At 41.6% G+C, this 19,795-nt stretch overlaps 1 protein-coding gene across 5 annotated transcripts; it reads left to right on the top strand.

Moving 5' to 3' along the window:
* The first annotated feature begins 1,041 nt into the window (after positions 1-1,041).
* LOC147915641 (HLA class I histocompatibility antigen, A alpha chain-like) lies at positions 1,042-14,429 on the top strand. 5 transcript variants are annotated; one of them, XM_087438251.1, is made up of 7 exons: positions 1,042-1,248; positions 8,110-8,406; positions 10,534-10,809; positions 11,453-11,728; positions 11,852-11,972; positions 12,410-12,442; positions 12,593-14,429. In XM_087438251.1, exons 1-7 carry the CDS (start codon positions 1,191-1,193, stop codon positions 12,597-12,599), a joined length of 1,068 nt encoding a protein of 355 aa, XP_087294377.1. In that variant the 5' UTR covers positions 1,042-1,190; the 3' UTR covers positions 12,600-14,429. The 5 variants fall into 5 exon arrangements, with proteins under 5 accessions (XP_087294377.1, XP_087294374.1, XP_087294378.1 ...); XM_087438248.1 differs by lacking the exon at positions 1,042-1,248 and adding an exon at positions 3,996-4,143; XM_087438250.1 differs by lacking the exon at positions 1,042-1,248 and adding an exon at positions 4,088-4,156.
* The last annotated feature ends 5,366 nt before the right edge of the window (positions 14,430-19,795 follow it).

The raw sequence follows: 19,795 nt of genomic DNA, 5'->3' as shown, positions 1-19,795 counted from the left end.
AAAGGTATCCAAAATATACAAAGAATGCTTAAAACTCAACAATAAGTAAACAAAGGACCCAATTAAAAAATGGGTCAGAGACCTTAACTGAAACCTCACCAAAGAAGACACACAGGTAGCAAATAATCGTGTGAAAAGATGCTCTACAACATATTATCAGCAAATTAAAACAATGAGTTACCACTACACACCTATTAGAATGGCCAGAATCCAGAACAGAAACTGTGAGATCAATTGTGTGAGATAAGATACTGTTGTGTTAAGCTGCCAAGTTTGTGATAATATTGTTACAGAGCAATGGAAAACAAATACAAAGATGAATATTCAAGAATCAATTGTAGGGGCCGGCCCCGTGGCTTGGTGGTTAAGCGCGTGCGCTCCACTGCTGGCGACCCGGGCTCGCACCGACGCGCTGCTTCTCCAGCCATGCTGAGGCCGCGTCCCACATACAGCAACTAGAAGGATGTGCAGCTATGACACACAACTATCTACTGGGGCTTTGGGGGGAAAAAATAAATAAATAAAATCTTTAAAAAAAAAAAAAAAAGAATCAATTGTATTTCTATACACTAGTAAGGAGTAATCCAAAATAAACTTATGAACACAGTTCCATTAACGATAGCATCAAAAAGAATAAGATATTTAGGAATAAATTTAATGTATAAGTGTATAACTTATACTCTGAAATGATAAAATATTGCTGAAAGAAATTAAAGGAGATCTAAATAAATGGAGAGATATATCACATCCATGGATCAGAAGACTTAACATTGTTGAGATGGCAATATTCTCCAAATTGAGCTACAGATTCAATGCAATCCCTGTGAAATCACAGCTAACTTTTTGCAGAAATTGACAAGCTGATCCTAAAATTCATATTTCTCTCAACCATATTTCTCTCTCAACCAGAGAGAACCAGAATAGCCAAAATAATCATGAAATGAAGAATAAAGTCAGAATGGTCACACTTCCTGATTTCAAAACTTACCACAAAGCTACAGTATCAACTCTGAAAGGAACTAGTAGTTGCTGAACCCTCAGCCTCAATCATTTGCTTCATGCTGAGGATCAGCACACATCTCTTGTTCTTTCTGCTCCCCTGGCTTCAGCTGCAAGTTGCAAGTTGTGTTGTACTGGGTCCTCCTGAATGGCCTTATACTTGAGAACACCTGATAGTAAGAATTGGAAAGATGAGTGTTCTCCTCCTCTTGCTGCTGTTCCAGGGAGTCCCCGAGGCCATCCTTGCCAGTGAGTATGGCCCTTGGGATGGGGTGGGGTGAGGGTGTGATGATCTAGGGGAAGCAGAGTCAGGGAGATTAGTGAGATGGAAGGTGGGAGAAGTCCTGACTTCTGGTCCCTGCTGCCCTCCTACCTTAATCTTTGTCACCTGGGAAACCTCATTTTCACTCTCAGGGGCTCAATTTTCTACAACTGTTGAGACAATGCTCTTTTCTGTCAGGGTAGCTATAGATTAGGTAGAATAATATGTGTGAGGTCACATGGCACCTGGTGGGGCTCTTGTACACATTCATGTCTTTCCTTAAAAAGCAGTCTGGATAATGACATTTTTGTTTATTTTGCAGAAGCACATTTGCCTTGGTGGTCAGACAGGTTGTTCTCCCCTTCCCCACAACATCCACACATACTAAATGTAGTAGCAGACAGAAGTAGAAGCCAGTCTCTGGATGTTAAGACGCAGGCTTTTTTTGTGAAAACCTCATTCCTTCCAAATGACTTCTTCTCTATATACTTGAGTTTGGGCAGGCAAAGACCTTAGAATAGTGCCTGACTTGTAGTGAGAACCCAGTAATTGCAAGCCTTCTAAATAATACAAGATCAAAGACGTTAAGGTGAATTTTGTGCCTTCTCACAGGCTATTCCTTTAAGCTGGAAAGCTTCTTCGCCTAGCCGCCCTCCAGAGCTAATTTTTCTGCTCATTCTAAACATCCCAGGTCAAGTTTTTCTCTTCATGAAGATCCCCTGCCACCCCACACCACCTCAGCCTCTGTCTGAATAGGGACCACTCCCTCGGCCCCTATGAAGTTTCTTCAGAACACTGGCCACTTGCTTGTCTGTCTCTCAGCAAGCACCCAGGCAAGTCTTTGAGATTCTTGAGGCAAGAAGGGACCACTTTCCAGGCCTGAATCTTGCATACAGTAGGTTCTCTATAAATGACAATATGGTTACTCTTCAAAGGAGGGCTAGGAGCTCTGCTTCTGTGATCACGATTCTCTAGAGAGCGTTCTGCTCAGTTTGCCTTTCCTTCTGCTTTTTTATTCTGCGTTTTCTCCACAGAGCAGGACAAAATGAGCCAGCGTGGCTGGCTCCTGTCAGGGTGTACTGTCAACCTCCCAGATGTGAGCAAAAGAGAAGCCAGGCAGACATGGAAAGGGGAAGGGTGTCTTTGGTTTGTTTTTTTTTGCTTTCTCTCGGCTCCACTTCCTCATCCCAGGCGGCACCATCTTCCCCAATCCCCAACAACACACTGTGGGGGTACCCTGAACCCCAAAACTGAGGAGGTGAACTTTCCCCGTAGCAACCCTGGCTTTGCAGACATGCCCCAGCGAAAATTCTCAGTGGCCCATGCCCAGCAGAGGGACTGTCCATCCTTACCCTGGAACCCCTATTTTACAGATGCTGTAGCCCCATTTTAGGGATCCTCCATTGTGAAGGGTGTGAGAGAATGGGGCGCAACAACTTCTCATGCTGGGACTACTGTTTGTTGGCCCTGGGTTCACTCCAGATCACTTAACAATTGAGGGGTAAACATTTCTTCCCTTGGACCTGCAGCCAATCATCAAGAAGTAAACAGGAAAAGAGTTACACCCTGCTGAAAGTGTATCTAAGCCACTAAGGAAGGGTGTGTGTGTGTGTGTGAGCTTAGGAATCTGGGTTTTTCCTCAAGCCTTCCAAGGCAACCAGGTCGGACATACGTATGTGATCAAACTCCATAATAATTAAATGTGTGCATTTAATTAAAATTATTTTTGTAGAAAAAATTTAAATAATCAATTGGGAACAGTTATGTGAAAATGTTGGGTTGGGCCTTTTTCCTGGTCTATATCTATGTCTGTGTGTCTGTCTGTCTATCTATCTCAAGATGCTTTCAACCACCTCTTGTGCACACCACTGTTGCAAGTTAGTTTGCTGTCCAGACCCTGCCCATATCCACCCACCGCTGAAACCAGCTCTAACCGCCCTCACTTCCCCCACATGTAGGTGGGGAACTGCCTTTCAAAGGTTTCTCACTCTGAGTTTTGGTGTGACGAGCCTCAAAAGTTCTCCTTTTAATTGGACGTTTTATTTTTTACCCCAGTTTTATTGTGGTATAATTGACATATAGCATTATATTAGTTTAAGTGTACAACACAATGATTTGATATATGTATATATTTTGAAACGATTACTAATATGACTGATTAATTGGACATTGTAATTGAAGGGCAATGCGTTCCATAAAACTTGGAATTGGAAGGAATTACCCCAAATCAGAACATCAAAACAGAACCTTATTTTTATATATTTCTTGCCATTTTCCTCCTCTAAATATGTAATGTTTTTTTTTTAAACATGACTGCCAATTCAGTTTTAATTATATGTTTACTACTTTCTCCCCACTTAACATATACATAGCTATGTTTTCCAAGTTGCTAATCACTCTTTAACTGCTCCGTGGTTTTTTCAGGCATAGATTAACATTATTTGCGTTTGGGTAAGGAAGAAACTGAGAGACCTGCCCAGGGTCATGCGCCCAATAAGGGGGTGGGTGTGTCGGGACCAGCCCTGGGCTGCTGGCTGGCTTCGTGTGGTGTTGGCCATGCGGGATATGGGGCATTTTCTGTTCACCTGGGACTTTTCATCTTTGGAAATTAGCTCCAACAGGACTTCTCTGGACAGCATTTACAGAGTGCTTATTTCTGGCTGGCTGGTCCTCTGATTTCCCTGCCGTGACCTTTCCTGCTCAGCCTCAGCAGTTTCTCTTCTTCTGAGGATCCTCCCACAGTTTCCATATGAATGGGAGTGAGGCTGTCCCGTTGTGTGCCTCGACTCCATTGTGCCCAGGGAGTGTTAGGGCCAGGGCTAACAGCCGAGGCGATGCTGTGGACTCTCGCCCTCTTGCCCTCGCTCCTGAGCTTCCTGCAGGTGACCCGAGCCCGTGAGTGGGGGACTGGAGGCGGGGGCTGGGCTGGGAAGAGTTGCAGGGGAAACCCAACAGGAGAGAGAAAGAATCCAAACTGGAGCCTCAGGGCATCTGGAAGCTCAGAGGTGACCTTTAAAATCCTGACGCAGGCGGTCACAGGCTCAGCATTGGGCAGACTCTGGCTAAGAAGGGCATGTGGTGCAGACAAGAAAGAAGCTGGCTGATCTCTGAGCCAGGCTGGAAGTCATGAATTCTGTACCCCTGCTGTGCTCAAAATAGATGTTCTGCTCTTTAAAAGCCAGTTAGAAGAGAGAGGCTTGTTGAATACTTAGAAGGCCAACCCACAGCCAGAAGCAGGAGTTTGGGACTGATGGTATCCAATGTAAAATTATCCTTCTTAGAGTTTAAAGTGCATGTTTGTTTATTTATTTATAAAGCATATAGATGTTCTGCTGTACCAATGCATTATACAACTCATAAAATACGTATAAAAACAGAAACTCAAAAACATGGAATAAAATACAATAATTTAAGTATTTTTATTTATTATAAATACAAAGAATATTTTTGCCCTTACAAAATTGTTAATTATAATATTTTTAACTGAGAGCAATGTGACTGATTATGCTTAATCATTTTTGAAAATTATACCTTAACAATTTGTGATATAGCACTTTGATGGTCTGGTTCTAAGGTGAGTTCATTTTGATCCTTGGTTAATGATGGTGTAGGGGGAAGAGGGAGAATCATCCCCACCCTTTCCCTTAGGGTTCTTATGGCTGGCCAAACAATTAAAAAAGCAGGTTAGCAGGAGAAAACAAAACAAAGTTTAATAACATGTATACATGGGAGAGACCCAGGGAAACTGAGTAACTCGACAAAATGGCAGAGGTTCTCATCTTAAATACTATCTTCAGCTAAAGACAAAGGAGGATGTTGGGGGTGGGGGGAGTCAGCTATGGGAGATTACTGAAAAAGTACAGTAAACAAGAGTAAGGTTAATATGCAGATTTAAGTCCTGGCCTTCCATGCAGATAAGAGTTTCTAGAGATAAGGTCATCCCTCCTCCTTCTTGGCATGGAGAGGGCGATACCTTTACAAATGAAGATTCCCCTTATAAATGTAAATGTCTCTTACAAAGGGTAACTTCTACCTTTACTTGGTTTTCAGAGCTTTGATAAGAATGGGCTCAGCAAGGACCCTCCCAGTCTATCCATACCCAGAGTTATCTATGGTGATGGCCTGTCCTGGGGACGGGCCTTCTATCTTAAATTCTTTCAGACAGTTAGTGGGGGAGAGGTCAAAGTTTCTTTCTGAGTCTTCTGAGCCTTTATTTTCTTCAGTTCGAAATAATCTGCATACCAGAATGGCACATCTTAGGGTGGCCTGCCCTGAACCCCATCAATGGTTAGAGCTGAAAGAGATCACATGCACACACATCTTACATTCAAATGGAAGAAGTGCATGATTAATGTACTCATTAAAATTTGACTCATCCAGGAAAATCCCATCCCTAAATTATGTAAAGGTCTCCCCTCGTCCCTCCAGCTACTGTATTTCTATTTTCCCTTATGCAAACTAGTGAGGAGCCATTGTCCCCAGCCTTAGGGCTCCTAGCATGGTTGGGCAGCAGCTGTTGTGGAACTCCAGAGTCTAGAGGTGCACCAGGTGAAGGGCAGGATCATAACTGCTGAGTGAAATGTTTTCCCACCAGCAGTCAACAGCTTGATGGAAAATGAAACAAAATCTTGATATTCATATCTGGCACCCGAGTGATTTGTGGGATTTTCCCCAAGAAGTAGGGATGAAGTACACAGACCACTCTGTTTTTTTATAGAGTCTCACCTATTTGTGAGCAAGAAAGATGAGTTCTAATGAAAGCTTTGCTACTAAGCCTCAGTTTTCTCATCTCTAATGTGGAGTTTAAATGTCTACCTCACATGGTTATTAAAAGAATTAAAACAAGGAAATAAAAGCATACACTACAGAGCAACACATTGGTAATTTTCAGGAAACAGAATTTTTTTCTGTGCAAACCTAACTGGTCTGGTGAGGGTGTTTAATGGGAGTACGGTGTGAACACTTCCATATGTCCACTGTCTGGGTCCCAGGAAGGACTTCCTGACTTGACTCAGCAGAGGCTTCTCTATGGGGTCCAGAGCTGGGTATGGTCAGAGTCAGTTCACAGTGAGAGAGGCTTGCTCACCAAAAGAGGAGTCCATGCCGAGGGGCAGAGGTGGAGAGGTTCTTCTTAAAAGGGAAAAATACTGCTAAAAGCATATAAATAATTTGAATAAGTAATTTAGAGAAGAATAAATTCAGTTGGCCAATAAATATGAAATTATGTTCCACTTCTCCAATTATAACAGAAATAAATTAAAACTGTATGTATATATTTCAACCTCTCCTGTTGATGTGGGTGTAAACTGAACCTTTTTGTGGAGCAATTTGATATACATATTAATATTCAAAATAACCTTTGATTCAGCATTTCTGCTTAAATAAGGAATTTATAGAAACATTCCCTTTAGTGTGCAAAGAAATAAGTACTACTTACCACCACTTAACGTTATGTATGGCTACATTTTTTCCAGTTGCTAATCACCCTTTTAACTGCTCCCTGGTTTTTCATGTATAGATTAACATTATTTGCATTTGGGTAAGGAAGAAACTGAGAGACCTGCACAGGATCCTAAGCCCAGCAAAGGTGTGGGTCCAGCTGGACCAACCCTGGGCTGCTGGCTGACTTGGTATGGTGTTGGCAATGTGGGATGGGGGGCAATTTCTGTTCGCCTGGGACATTTCATCTTCTATGGAAACCGGCTCCAATGGGACTTCTCTGGATAGCATTTACAGAGTGCCTATCTCTGGCTGGATCGTCCTCTGATTTCCATCTCCCACCCAGAGAGGGAAGTGACTACCCCAGAAAACAGAGGGTGTGGAAGGATTGGAATTTCCTTTCTCTGAGGCCAATATGTATTCTACAGTGACAGCGAAGATGAAGGGGATATTGGGGAGAGAGCAAGAGAATAGTCGGGAGTTGAGATACTGCAACATCATAGTTGGGGACCCAGAAGAGGGTCCCATTTCCAGTAAACTCATACCTTAGTCCAAGCTATGAGAATATTTCTAAAACTCCTCCACTTCTCTAGATCCCTCCACTTCTTCAAGTCCTGCTCAAGGACAGCTCTTCATGGATACTTTTCTCATGAAGGTGTTGTACTAATAAGTCTTTTTTGTTTCTCTTGTCAATGTAAAATAACCAATAACCATTCTATAGATAAGAGAAATAAGGTGAGTTTACTTGAGCTAGAGTGAGGATTATAACCGGGGAAGGCCTTAGAAAGTGTTCCAGAGAAGCATGGTTTTCAGTACAGTCTTATATCTTTTTAGAACGAAGAACATACATTAAACACACCCAGGATACATTTGTATCAAAATTTCAAAGAGGTATTCAATTGCAAATTAGCAGGTCAATGTGACCATGATGTCAGGAAAGGGACTAATTTGGGTGTTACCAATAGGGCGTTGGGTGTTACCAATACGGGGCGGAGGAGGGGAAGTATGCATTCTTATCTTAAGAGAGTGTATTCTTTACTTTAATGGTTAAGCAGATGTACAATGTATGTTTGATAGGCCATAAGTCAGGCTTTTTAGTTCAAGCCAAACCAGTTTTGAGCTTGAATAGTTATCCCATATACCTCAATATGTGAAAATCTCTTGTCACTCTGAATTCTCTCAGTGCATACTTGGTGTGGGATTTGGATTCGTTTATGAAGGGGGTTGTTGTATAATTGTTTTTCCATTGTTTTATGTTGTGTGTCCTCTCTCTCCTGTTGTACACACACAGACACACACACACACACTCACATGGACATAAATACTCATCCCCCACACGTTGGGAAGTGGGTCCTCACTCATAAATACTGGAGCTTGCTCTGATCCACATTCTCTGGTTCCTACCTCAGGATCGCACTCTCTGCAGTATTTCTACTCGGCTGTGTCTGAGCCAGGTCCAGGAGTCCCTGCATTTACTGCCTTTGGCTTTGTGGACAATCAACCTTTCATCCGCTATGACAGTGAAGAGATGAAGGCAAAATCTTGCGTTCAGTGGCTGATGGAGGAGCCAAGTTACTTTGACGATGAGACCAATATCTTCACAAATCGGATGAAGATTTTCCAGTTAAATTTGAGGAATGTGCAGCGATACTACAACCGAACCACGAAGCATGGTCTGAACAAAGAACACCCACAAAAACAAGCAGGTGGGTGCCTGTGAGAAAGCAGGGGCAAGCAATGCTCATTACTTCACCCCAATCCCAAGGGGTGGGAGACCCTCTTGACAGCTATTCCCATAGGGTCAGGTGGGGCAGGCAACTGTGCACAAGCTATCACTTGAAAGTGAAGGCCGGCCCAGTCTAGTCACAAGGGGGCAGGGTCTATTTGACATTTTTCTTTTTTCCCTTTTTTCTCCCCAAAGCCCCAGTAGATAGTTGTATGTCATAATTGCACATCCTTCTAGTTGCTGTATGTGGGACATGGCCTCAGCATGGCCGGACAAGTGGTGCGTCTGTGCGTGCCTGGGATCTGAACCTGGGCCGCCAGTAGCGGAGCGCGCGCAATTAACCGCTAAGCCACGGGGCTGGCCCTCTGTTTGACATTAACTAATTAATTCAACGGTCTCATTGGGTCATGGATACATGCTTTGCACATATCTTTTGGACACTGTAAGTGGGGAACCAGAAAAGTATAACCTGGTATTTGTCTTCTGAGAGCTTACAATTAATATGGGGAGGCATGTATACTTTTGGGAACAGTTTATTGACCCTTTGATGCACCAAGTGATGTCAAAGACCAGAACCTCCTTAAATGTCAAGTGAGACACAGAGATAATAGCTTACCAAAGTTCATAGATGAGACACTCCAGTGGATAGGGAGAGCTTCATAAATGAGGTAGAACTTTGTATAGAACCTGTTGGATATGTATGATTTGGGTCATTGAAGAAAATAAAAGATGTTCCAAGCAGTAGGAAATTAGGGTGCAGTGTGGGGTGGGATTCGACACATGAGCTCAGGGGATAGATTGTAGTTTGATAATTTTTAGTAAATGTATCCCATTTGCTTGGCACTATTGAAACAAGTTTGTGAAGGGCCTTGAATGCCAAATCAAGGCATAAATCAGTGAGAGTTATAAAGCTGAATAGTAAGACTGCCCAGCTTTTATCAGTTGCTCTTTATAGGAACATGAATTCCACAAAGGTTTGCTAGATCATTATGTTGCAGGTGCCAACATAGTCCCCAACTTCTAAGGACTCACAGCCTAAGAGGAGAGAAATGATACACAATAAGGTTTGTTAGAGCGTGTAAGTGTTGGGCTAGAAGCTTGACAAGGCAGACTGTGGGAGCCCAGAGGAGGATGTGGTTAATCCAGGCTATGGCAATCTCAGAGTTATTTCTATTTGATTCTGAAATTCATGCGGGAAATTTTTAAGCAGAAGCTTGGTGCTTGTTAATATTAAGTTGTTTGCCTTCTCTAGTACCTCAATGTATTAGTTTGTTTTGGCTTACATACCAAAATACCACCTACTGCATGACTTAGTAACAGAAGTTTATTTTCTGACAGTTCTAGAGGCTGGAAAGTGCAAGATCAAGGTCTGGCAGGGTTTGCTTTCTGGTGACGGTTCCCTGTCTGGCTTGCAGACGGCTATCTTCTTGCTTTCCTTGGTGTGTGCACATGGAGAGAGTGAGAGATCTTCATCTCTTCTTTCTTAAAAGGTCACCAATCTTATTGGATTAGGGCCCCACCCTCAAGACCTCATTTAACCTTAATTATCTCCTAAAATCTCCAAATACATTGCATTGAGGGTTAGAGCTTTGACATATGAATTTTGGGGGGACATAATTCCATCCATAACTCTCAAGGAAAACTATACTGAGCACATTGTGCCCTCTTACGTTAACACTGTATGTACTGTAATTCTGTTTTCAGGAACTTACACTTAGAATCTGAGAGTGTTAGCACAGGAGACCTGTGGAGTCATAGTCTAACCTTACATTTACACAAGATAAACATAGAACCACGGAGGTTCAATAACTTGTCCAAATGACACAGTCATGGCAAAGCCCAAGTTCGTAACCCCTCATCCAATGCTTTTTCAATATATTTTGGAACAGAGCATAGACCACTCCCCACTGCAGAGTTGACAGCAAGTAAAAGAGATTAGAATCAGAGGACCAAACTAGTTTGTCTAGAACATGAACGTCATCTAAGGAGAATGTCACCAAGAGATAAGGTGGAGTGAAGTGGATGGGGGAGCAGGGACCATTGATGGAAAGGCCTTGGGGGCACACTCTGCCCTTAATGACACTGCTTGGTCCTGGGGGGTGGGCAGGCACCCACACCCTCCAGTTCACCTACGGCTGTGAGCTCCGGGAGGACGGCGGGACCACCTGGCACTGGCAATATGGCTATGATGGTGACGACTACCTGAGTTTGGATGTGGACCCTCTGCAATACACGGCGGTCTCATTCATTGCCCGCTACACCAAGCAAAAATGGGAGGCCAGTGGGAACTTCATAGAGAGAGACAAGATCTATTTGGAGAAGGAGTGCATCCTGTGGCTGCAGAGATACTTGGAGTTTGGAGGGGAGAGCTTGAACCGCACTGGTAATGACCTCCCACAGCCCACCCACTCAGCTCTTCCCACATTCCCAGCTTGGGCCAGTTTTTTCTCCAGAGTGTGGGTGGGAGTATCTCCAAGAGCTGATCCAGTATAGGGGTGTAGGATGTCTAGTGTGGGATGGGAGGGACCCCTGTGCTGAGGATGTCTTCTGCACAAGCCAGAGATGTGGATTTGGGGACCCTCCCATCTTGAGTCTCCTGGGCAGTGTCATCTGACCCACCCATTCTTCTTGGGCTCACCCTGGGGTGAAACTACTCTCAGGAGAGCACAGGGCTGGTTCCTGGGTTCTGGGAGGTTTTTCACACTTCTGGCCCTGTCCCACTAGAGCTATAGCAGCTGTGAGTGCCTATGAACATTTGTCTAGAAACATTGAGTAATAAGCTTGATGAGAGGGTGGAGAATCTTTGAAGAGGCTCTTACCCTGGAAGGGAACGTTGGACTGAGTTCCCTCACCGTTTTTTCCGACACTGCTTAGCTTAGTGCCGGTTCCATCTACCCCCGATCAAGGATGCTTCCTGCCTCGCCCTGGTTGGCAGCCAAGCCTTCAAGAGTTATGGCATCTTGGTCTTTGGAGTAGATGCTGTTCAACAAGCCTTTGCCTGAGCCTCCCTGCTTTGTCTACCACAGAGCCTCCCAGAACACATATGACCCATCACCCCATCTCTGACCATGAGGTCACCCTGAGGTGCTGGGCCCTGGGCTTCTACCCTGCGGAGATCACCCTGACCTGGCAGCGTGATGGGGAGGACCTCACTCAGGACACGGAGCTTGTGGACACCAGGCCTGGGGGGGACGGGACCTTTCAGAAGTGGGCGGCCGTGGTGGTGCCTTCTGGAGAGGAGCAGAGATACACCTGCCATGTGCAGCATGAGGGGCTGCCTGAGCCTGTCACTCTGAAATGGGGTAAGGAGGGAGATGTGGGCATAGAGCCTCTTCCCAGGGAAATTAGGAGCCCTTCTGGGGAACTTCAGCAGGGTCGGGGCTGAGGTATGGAGTCAGGGTCCTCACCTTCTTTTCCCTTTCCAGAGTCCCCTCCTCAGGCCACCATTCCCATTTTGGGAATCTTTGTTGGCCTGGTTTTCCTTGGAGCTGTGGTCTCTGGAGCTGTGGTGGTTAGATCTGTGAGCTGGAGGAAGAAAATTTTCAGGTAGGGAAGGGGTGGGGTCTGAGGTTTTTTTTGTCCCACTGGGGGATTTCAAGCCTAGGTAGAAGTTTGCCGTGCTTCATTAATGAGAAGTACCATCCACACACATGTGCTTGTCAGTCTGGGGCCATTTGCTAACACTTACTCTTTAGTAAAGCACATGTGAAAATGAAGACAAATTTATCAACTTGATGAATCTGGTGATAGGGAGCTGATTCTCAGCAGTTGAAGGTCAGAGAGGGTCACTCCTGAGGACAGATTTCTAGGTGGGTGGTTGGTGCAGTTCTCACACATCTACTTTCTTCATGTTTCCTGATCCTGCCCTGGGTCTTCAGTCATAGTTCTGGAAACTTCCCTTTGGTCCAGGACTAGGGAGTTCCTTTAGGATCTCATGACCCAGTCATCTCCTTGGCCTCTTATGGGACATTTTCTTCCCACAGACGGAAAATGAGGACGCTACACTTAGGCTACATGTAAGTTTGGGTGGGAGGAGGTGATCCCTGAGACCCCTGGGATATTGTAGACGGGAGCCCGTGTGGGGAGCTGATCCACCCCATAATTCCTCCTTCTGCCATATCTCCTCCTGTGGGCTCTGACTAGGTCCTGTTTTTGCTCTACCCCAGGCAGTGACAGTGGCCAGAGCTCTGATGCTTCTCTCATGGCTCCTAGAGGTGAGATCCTGGAGAGCCTGAAGTGGGAAGATGGCTGGAGCAGAGGCGACATGACTGCGTTATGAGGATTCTTTGAGTGGGACATTCTGAGCACATGGCGAACTGTTTAGAATGCACCACTTACAGTGGCTGATCTGAATTTATTCATGATTATTTTCTTTCACAGTATGAGACAGTGGCCTTTTGGGGGCCTGAGTGATGCACGACTGTTCATGCCCTGCCCCCCGTTGTGACTTCAAAACCCTAACTTCTCTTTCTGCAGCTGGCATCTGAATGTGTCTGCTTTCCTATCACCATGATGAGGGGAGGTGGGGAGACTGGATCACATGGGGAGACCCTGGCCGCCTCCGTGCACTGACCTGTGTTTTCTTCCCTGATTGACTTTCCTATTCCAGCAGAGGCAGGCTAGGCCATCTCCATCCCTGTCTTAATTTCATGTTGCACTAAGCTGCAACTTTTTACTTCGTTATTGAAAATGAGAATCTGGATGTGGATTTGTTTTTTCTAATTCTTTTCATGAGGTAGGGTTGGTGGGTTAATTAAAGGAGAGGAAGATTCTTAGTTTTGAAAGAATTGAATGGAAGCACTGAGAACCTCCCAGAATCTCCCTCACTTCTTGGTGTGAAGAACAGAATCCAAATTTTTCTGATTGAAACATAAATTTATATATATATGTGTGCATTTATATATATACACACACACATACAAATTGGGGGCTCATTTTATTTCAAGGAAAGCCACAGAATAGTCTTGAAGCAACACAGGAACAAAATCCATAATCCCATTTTAAATTGTGTTCCACATAGGAACCACTGCCCCTGCTGCTGGGCACAGATGTCACTGTTCACACCACTGACACCCTGATGCTGGACACTAGACCTGCAGCTAGGACTGCTATTACTGCTGCTCTTGGCAACTGGATGTCGCTACTGCTACTCACACTACCTTGCTAAATGCATTCTGCACAGTCCCAGCCTCTCTGTGTCACCATGTACTCAGGAAAAATTTGAACCCTTGTGCACTGTTGATGGGAATGTAAATTGGTACATCCAAACTATGGAAAACAGTATAGAGATTCCTCAGAAAATTAAAACTAGAACTACCATATGCTCCAGCAGCCCCACTTCTGAGTTTCTATCTGAAGGAAATGAAAACAGGATCTTGAAGAGATATCTGCACCCCTATGTTTATTGCAGCAATATTTACAATAGCCAAGATATAGAAACAGCCTGAGTCCATCAACTGGCGAATGGATAAAGAAGACGTGGTGTATATATATACAATGGAATATTATTCAGTCCTGAGAAAGGAAATCCTGCCTTTTGTGAAAAGGTGGATGAAACTTGAGGGCTTTATGGTAAGTAAAATAAGTCAGATGGAGAAAACAAAAACTGTGTAATGTTACTTACATATGGAATCTAAAAAAGCCAAACTCTGAGAAACAGACAGTAGAGTGGTAGTTATTTAGGGCTAGGGGATTGGGGAAATGAGAAGATATTGGTAAAAGTGTACAAACTTCCAAGTATAAGATTAACAAGGTATGTGGATCTAATGTACATCATGGTGATTATAGCTAATAAAAACTGTATTATATAATTGAAAGTTGCTGAGACAGTACATCTTAAGTATTCTTACATAAAAAATGGTAATTATGTGAAAGGATAATGGTATTAGCTAATGCTATTGTGTTAACATTTTGCAATATATAAATGTATCAAATCAACACATACACTTTAAACTTACACAGTGTTATATGTCAATTATATCTCAATAAATCTGGAACAAAAGACTCTTTAAGTATGGAATTCCCCTAATGTGGGAAGAAGGTTCTGAGGGTGGAAGTTGGGGGTGAAAGGAATTGAATAAAAAAATGACAAATGTCAATTTTTGGAGCAGTGATCTGAGACTAGAACTTGAGCTGGTACATTGTAGGCACTCAAGTTTGGTTGGATGAATGAGTGACTAATAAATGACATCTTTCAACTTATTCTCTTGGTAATCGGTTATGGGGTCCAGCTTTTGTCTACTCCAGTTCATACTCTCAGATAAGTGGAGTGGCATTGTGGGATCATGAACTGATTTCTCGAATAGTCTTCTCCCTGCCTTTGTTGCTTGATAGGATTAAAAAAACATGATCCATAAGACTTCAGAGGATCCTTGTATCTACTGACATTTTATATTAACTTTTATATTTCTGTGTGTGGGCACATATTTCTGGGGAGAGTATCCGTAACATTCATCAGTTTTTATGTGACCCCCCCCCAAAAAAAAACCCTCAAAATCCATTGTAGTTTAGACACTGTGCTATTCGAACTCTGGTCTATGAACAGCTAACAACCAAACTATTTTTAGCAGTCCTGAGAACATAATATAAGCGCTCATCTTTTCCTTGACAATTACCGACCTGGGACAAGATAAGGTAAAGGTTTATTTGCTTACACTCACTTTCAATTTCTGTATGCATCTTATTGCAGGCTGGTAACAAACACCTCACAGGCCAGTGCTGGCTCACAGACTGCACTAAGTAGCATTGTTTTAGGTGGATTTGTATTCTAGGACCTACCCTGGTGCCAGATGAGTATCAGGAATCAATAAATAGTTAATGAGAATTCCATTTCAATAATATAGTAGGCTACATTTTAAGGCTGCCTCTTCTACTGAAAACAATTGAAAATAATAGATAAAATACAAAAAGCATCCAAAAGTATAGTAGAAAAATCAAGAGAAAAATTATTTAGGCCAAAATATAAATGTGGGCAATAGTCCAGAGAGAAAAGTTATTTTTATCCTTTGGGCATTTGCCACATTTGGAAAAAATCTTAGCTTTGGTTTTCTCAGGCTCATGAACTGCAATACACAGGACTGATGCTCAGAGCTTATTCACGTGGGGAGCATAAGAGACATCCCCTCCCTGAAAATCTGGGGAAACAGATTCATATCCTCAGAGTAAGGGTGAAACAAAACAAAGTCTGCTTCATCCCCTAATATAAGAGTATTCCTAGGAAATTTGCCTTAGACCCAGCAAAAAAGGAAGCAAACAACTGTTTCTGAGAATTTGTAACCACCAGCTAGCACTCCTGTGACTTGTAGTCCAAATTTACTTGATCATTTTGGGCCAAATAACCTCAAGCTGTGATTATAATTGTCCTGGACTCATGATGATCTAAAAATTGAAAGAAAGAAAAAAAAATATCTAGAGAAATCCATATTTAACCGAGGTGTCAAAGAATTTACACAAATAATTGCACAAGGAAAAAAAACGGCTCATGGCAAGAAATGTATAAGTACAAGTGGAAAAAAGACTACGACTGAGAAGCAGTAGAAAAAAGGATAGTGTAAAGAGGCTCATAAAATTTCATTATTGAAATTATGAGACATAGAATATAGGGGCTGGCCCCATGGCTTAGCGGTTAAGTGCTCGCGCTCCGCTGCTGGCGGCCCCGGTTCGGATCCCGGGTGCACCTACGCACCGCTTCTCCGGCCATGCTGAGGCTGAGTCCCACATACAGCAACTAGAAGGATGTGCAACTATGACATACAACTATCTACTGGGGCTTTGGGGGGAAAAATAAATAAATAAAGTTTAAAAAAAAAAAAGAAGGAGGATTGAGGTCATTAAAAAAAACTAATTAAAAAAAGAAAATATAACAAAACCAGGATTAAATGATAAAATTGAAAATGCCTTCAGAGCATAGGAAACCAAATGTAACATAACTAGCTTTCACAAGAACCAAATATAGTTCTTAGAAATTAAAATTATAATAATTTGAATTAAAAACTTAGTTCATGGTCTTTTGCTTTGGGCCATGATGGGGTAACAAGGACCAGATTTACTCTTCTGTCTTAAACAACCACAATTTCAGATAAATATATGAAACAATGGTGTTCAGACCTTGGACAACAGGCAGCACAAGAATTTCATCCCTAAGAGAAGAAACCAAAAGAGGTGAGGCCTATGATTCTCCACCTTCCTTCCTGGAAAGTGTTTCCAGGACACTGTGCTGGGAGGAGGAGCCTAAACAGAGCCCAGGAGTCTCATTGAATTGAGAGGACAGAGTTGTGAACTGGGGAGGCCGTGACAGCCATAACTGAAGGTGAAGGCACATAGAGAAGAGAGCTGAACAGAAAAAGCACTGGAAGTCTGCAGAGGGTTCCCCTTAAGTCTTCAGCTCATCAGTCCATGCATGTAAGGAAATTATCCAAGGACAGAGAAAGACTAACCCAGAAAGACTATGGGGAACAGTACCTATAGCTCTATAGGTCTAGGAATAGTGCCTGTTCCCACCAGCCAGACTGGAGAACCTTGTAATTTTCTGGGCATTGGGTAGAATATGCAGAAGAGTCTTGTGTCAGCAGTTGGTGATAATTTGCTTTGATCTAAACATTTTTTTGTTTTGCCTAACGAGTATTAAAAGCAAGACCCAAAAGGATCCAACAAGTTCCAAATAACTTATGTCCCAAAAATAAAAGCTGAAGAATACTTGTGGAATGCATAAATGTCTAGCATCTAATAAGGTAAAATCATGATGTCTTGTATCAAATAAAAAATAACCAAGAATGCAAAAAAAAAAAAAAAAGAAAAAAATACGACCCATAAGGCCATAAATTAGTTATACAGAAAAGAATCAATTTATTTTTTAATTTTTTTATGTTACTGCAATAAAAAAATAAATTAAAGAAAATAAAAATAAAAAAAGAATCAATTTAAACTAAACTAGATCTGACACAGATGTTAGAATTAGCAGACAATGACATTAAAACAGTTATTGTAAATGTACTCCTATGTGGAAAAAGTTACATAAGAGACATGAAAGATATATGAAAGATCAAACCAAAATCAAACTCCTAGAGATAATAATGTCTGATTTGAGAAATACACTGTATGAGAGATGGAGTTAATGGTAGATTGGACAATACAGAAAAAAGATCAGTGACCTTGAAGACATACTAATACACACTCTCCAAAATCATACAAATTAATAATCTTTAAAATTTATTGTTGGGTTTGTAACATATTTAGATATGATTTGTATAACACAACAGACCCAAAAGGAAGAAGTAGAAATAGAGTTATAGTCATGTTTCTATATCTCACTGAAATTAAGTTAGTGTAAATCTGAAATGGATTTTGATAAGTATATGGCAAACTCTAGAGCAATTACTAAGAAAATAACTCAAAAATAAAGTGAAAAATCATTAAATAATTAAAAGATTACAATAGAAAATACCCACTTAATACAAAGGAATCAGTAAAAGAGGAATAGAGGGAGGAAAAAGACATGAAATACATAGAAAGTAAAATGGCAACATGAATCCACTGTATACAAATTAACATCAAATCTTAATGGATTAAAGATGTCAATCAAAGCACAAATTGTTAGACTGAAGAAACCCAGTATCCAGTTATGCTGTCTACTGTAGACACAGCTGAGACTCAATTACAAATGGAGTAAAATTAAAAAGAGAGAAAAACTATCTCAGGCAAATGGTAACTGTGAGAAGGCTGGAGGGATTACAGTAATAGATGAAAGACACAGTAAAAAAAATGCTAGTAGAGACAAACAGATGTTTTATAACAATATAAAGGTCAGCCCATCAGAAAGATAAAACAATTATAGACATATATGCACCTAATAAGTGAGCACCAAATACATGAAAACAAAATTGACAAAAATTAAGAGAGAAATAGACAATACAACAATAATAGTCAGAGACTTCAATATACCACTTTCAATTCTGGGTAGAACAACCACGCAGAAGGTCAACAAAGAAAAATAAGACTTGAACAACACTCTAAACCAACAGTATAAACCTAACAGATATTTCTGGAACACTCCACCCAGCAACAGCACAATATATCTTCTTCTGAATGCACACGGAGCATTCCTCACGATAAATGCTATGTGAAGCCATAAAACAAACCTCAATAAATTTAAAAGGATAGAAATAATGCAAAGTATATTCTCTTACCACAGTAAAATGAAATTATAAATCAATAAATAACTGAAAAAAATCTAGGAGACTCACAAATTTGTGGAAATTAAACAACACACTTCTACATAACAAATGGGCCAAAGAGATATCAAAAAGGAAATCTGAAAATACTTTGAGCTTAATGAAATGAAGACACAGCATACCAAAACTTGTGGGATATTACTAAAGAAGTACTTAGAGGGAAATTTATCAGCTGTAAATGCTTGCATTAAAAAAGAAACATCTCAAATCAATTACCCAGCATTCTACTTTAAGTCACAGGAAAAAGAGGAGCAGACTAAACCAAAAGCAAGCAGAGGAAAGAAAAGTTAAAGATTAGAGGGAAAATTAATGAAGTAGAGAAAAGAGAATAGAGGAAAAAAAAAATTAACTAAATCTAATTTGGTCCTTTGAAAGAGCAACGAAACTGATAAATCTTCAACTAGACTTACTAAAATAAAAAGAAAAATATATAGAGAGAAGTCTCAAATTATTAGGATCAGCAATAAAAGAGGAGACATTACAACTGATCATATATAAATAAAGAGAATTAGGGGCCGGCCCCGTGGCTTAGCGGTTAAGTGTGCGCTCTGCTACTGGCGTCCCCATTCAGATCCCGGGTGCGCACCGATGTACCACTTCTCCAGCCATGCTGAGGCCGTGTTCCACATACGGCAAATAGCAGGATGTGCAGCTATGACATACAACTATGTACTGGGGCTTTGGGGAGAGAAAGGGAAAAAAAGGAGGAAGATTGGCGATAGATGTTAGCCCAGGGCCAGTCTTCCTCAGCAAAAAGAGGAGGATTGGCATGGATGTTAGCTCAGGGCTGATCTTCCTCACACACACACAAAAAAGAAATAAAGAGAATTATAAAAGAATATTAAAAAAATTTTATGCCAAGAAATTAGATAACTTCGATGAAACAAATTCATAGAAAGATACAAACTACTAAAGCTAATTCAAGAAGAAATAGACAACCTGAATATACATTTAACAAGTTAAAAGATTGAATCAGTTATCAAAAACTACCCACAAATAGAAGTCCAGGCCCAAATGGCTTCACTGGTGAGTTCTACCAAATATTTAAATGAAAAGTAATAACAATTTTTTATAAACTCTTCCAAAGAGAGAAGAGAAGGGAACATTATCCAGCTTATTCTGTGAGGGCAGTATTATTCA

The sequence above is a fragment of the Ceratotherium simum genome, chromosome 13 (genome assembly GCF_057802395.1).
Source record: "Ceratotherium simum simum isolate JZ-2026a chromosome 13, ASM5780239v1, whole genome shotgun sequence".
Lineage (NCBI taxonomy): Eukaryota > Metazoa > Chordata > Mammalia > Perissodactyla > Rhinocerotidae > Ceratotherium > Ceratotherium simum.
The sequence above is the reverse complement of the archived record's forward strand: the minus strand, read 5'-3'. Positions and strand labels throughout refer to the sequence as shown.

Coding starts and splice junctions, on each gene's coding strand:
- LOC147915641 (XM_087438248.1), top strand. CDS start 4,011: ATGAATGGGAGTGAGGCTGTCCCGTTGTGTGCCTCGACTCCATTGTGC. Junction 4,144..8,109: donor CGCTCCTGAGCTTCCTGCAG/GTGACCCGAGCC, acceptor TTCCTACCTCAG/GATCGCACTCTCTGCAGTAT. Junction 11,973..12,409: donor TGGAGGAAGAAAATTTTCAG/GTAGGGAAGGGG, acceptor TTCTTCCCACAG/ACGGAAAATGAGGACGCTAC.